Raw genomic sequence first — 1,588 nt, forward strand, 5'->3', positions numbered from 1 at the left:
CTCCGCCCCCGTTGGGTCCACCCCCCGCCCCCCCAATGGTCCCCGCCGTTGTTCCCGCCGCCGGCGCTGTTCTTGCGTTCGGCGGGCAGCGTTCCGGGCCTCCTCCATCTCCCAGGACGTGTGCTGGCGGACGGGGGTCTGGCCCCAGCCCGTGTTGCAGAGCACCCGGGGGTCCAGGTCCTGCCGGGGGATGGGGGGAGGAGGCGGGGCGGAGGAGGCGGGATCCTCTCCGCCGCCGCCGCCGCCGGACATCCTGATCTCCCTGTGGGAGCGGGACCTCCCTCCTCCCCCCTCGCCGTTGCTGTCCCCGCTGCCGTTGCTGGCCGGGGCGTTGCCCCCCCCTCCGCCGCTGGGCTGGCCCCCCCAGGACCCGAGCTGCTGCTGCTGCTGGTCGCTGGGGCCGCCTGCCGAGTCCCAGCCCCCTTTGGAGTCGTCCGCGGAGGAGGAGGGCTTGCCCCAGTCGCTCCAGCCTCCTCCTCCACCATTTCCACCGCCTCCTCCTCCTCCTCCTCCTCCTCCTCCACTGCGACCCCAGCCGGAGTGACCTCCTCCGGAGGGGGCGGAGTCCCAGGCAGAGGAGGAGTCCTTGGAGGAGTCTGCTGGGGCGGTACCCTTAGCGTCTTGGCCGTTGCTACCCCACACGGAGCTCCCGGTGTCCCCGTTGAGCTGGGAGGACTCGGTGGGGGACTGGCCCCCCCCAGCCGGGCAGGCCGTGGATGGGGCTCAGGGGCTCTGGCCCCCCCCCCTGCTGCTTGGCGTGGTGGTGGTGGGTGGTGGTGGTGGTGGTTCGGTGGTCCGGAGTCGGAGGAGTTAAGGTTGGAGGAGGAGGAGTCCATGCTGCCGAAAGAAGACACGTTGGTGTTGGAGGACGGGTGGTCCTGCTGGGGGGAGGAGTCGGGGCTCATCATCATGCCCCCCCAAGCGCTCCCTCCTCCCCCTCCTCCTCCTCCTCCTCCCCTTCCTCCGTCCCCTCCTCCCAGGCTCCCGTTCCCAAGGCCGTTCCCGCCGTTCCCCGTTTGACCACCGGGTGGCCCGCACATATTGGGGGGCAGAGAGGAAGGGTTGGGGCCGTTACCGGGCCCCCCCCATTCCTCCTCCTCCACCGGGCCCTTCATGACCCAGTGCGGGCCAGGCGGAGGGGGTTGGCGTTGGGGTTGAGGTTCAGGCCGAAGTTGGGTGCCGCGCTCCAGCCTCCTCCTCCTCCTCCGGCCCTGCTGCCCCCCCCTCCCATGGGTGGCATGCCTGCATCCTGCTTCCCTAAGTCCGGGGCTCCTCCTCCTCCTCCTCCTCCTCCTCCTCCGGAGGGGCCGCCCCCCCCCATGGTCCCGGGACCGGAGCCCCAGCCCCTGCTGCTATTGTTGGCCACTCCTCCTCCTCCTCCTCCTCCTCCCTGCTGGCCGGGCGGCATCATGCTGGCGTTGTTGTTGTTGGCGACGTTGGAGGCTTTGAGGGACGAGGGGTAGTGGTGGCTGGCGGGTCCCTGCTGTGGCCATGCTCATAGTGCTGCTGTAGGTGGGGTTGGGGGTGGGGAGGGTGGGGTGGGAGTTGGGGGTGTTTGCGGTGGTGTCCGGGCTGCGGTGGTCACCCG

General features: G+C 70.9%; 1 protein-coding gene across 1 annotated transcript in view; it reads right to left on the reverse strand.

The window, feature by feature from the left end:
* Window positions 1-1,115, reverse strand: part of LOC308150007 (trinucleotide repeat-containing gene 6C protein-like) — a gene marked incomplete at both ends in the record, with an annotated part of 10,402 nt that extends 9,287 nt beyond the window's left edge. The window contains 3 exons of the mRNA XM_080522880.1: window positions 100-422; window positions 546-687; window positions 855-1,115. Coding sequence (XP_080379006.1) covers window positions 100-422; window positions 546-687; window positions 855-1,115 — 726 coding nt within the window. The remainder of the gene's footprint in view (window positions 1-99; window positions 423-545; window positions 688-854) is intronic.
* Between the last annotated feature and the right edge of the window lie 473 nt (window positions 1,116-1,588).

Source organism: Nansenia antarctica (genome assembly GCF_963989245.1).
Source record: "Nansenia antarctica genome assembly, chromosome: 2".
Taxonomy (NCBI): Eukaryota; Metazoa; Chordata; class Actinopteri; order Argentiniformes; family Microstomatidae; genus Nansenia; species Nansenia antarctica.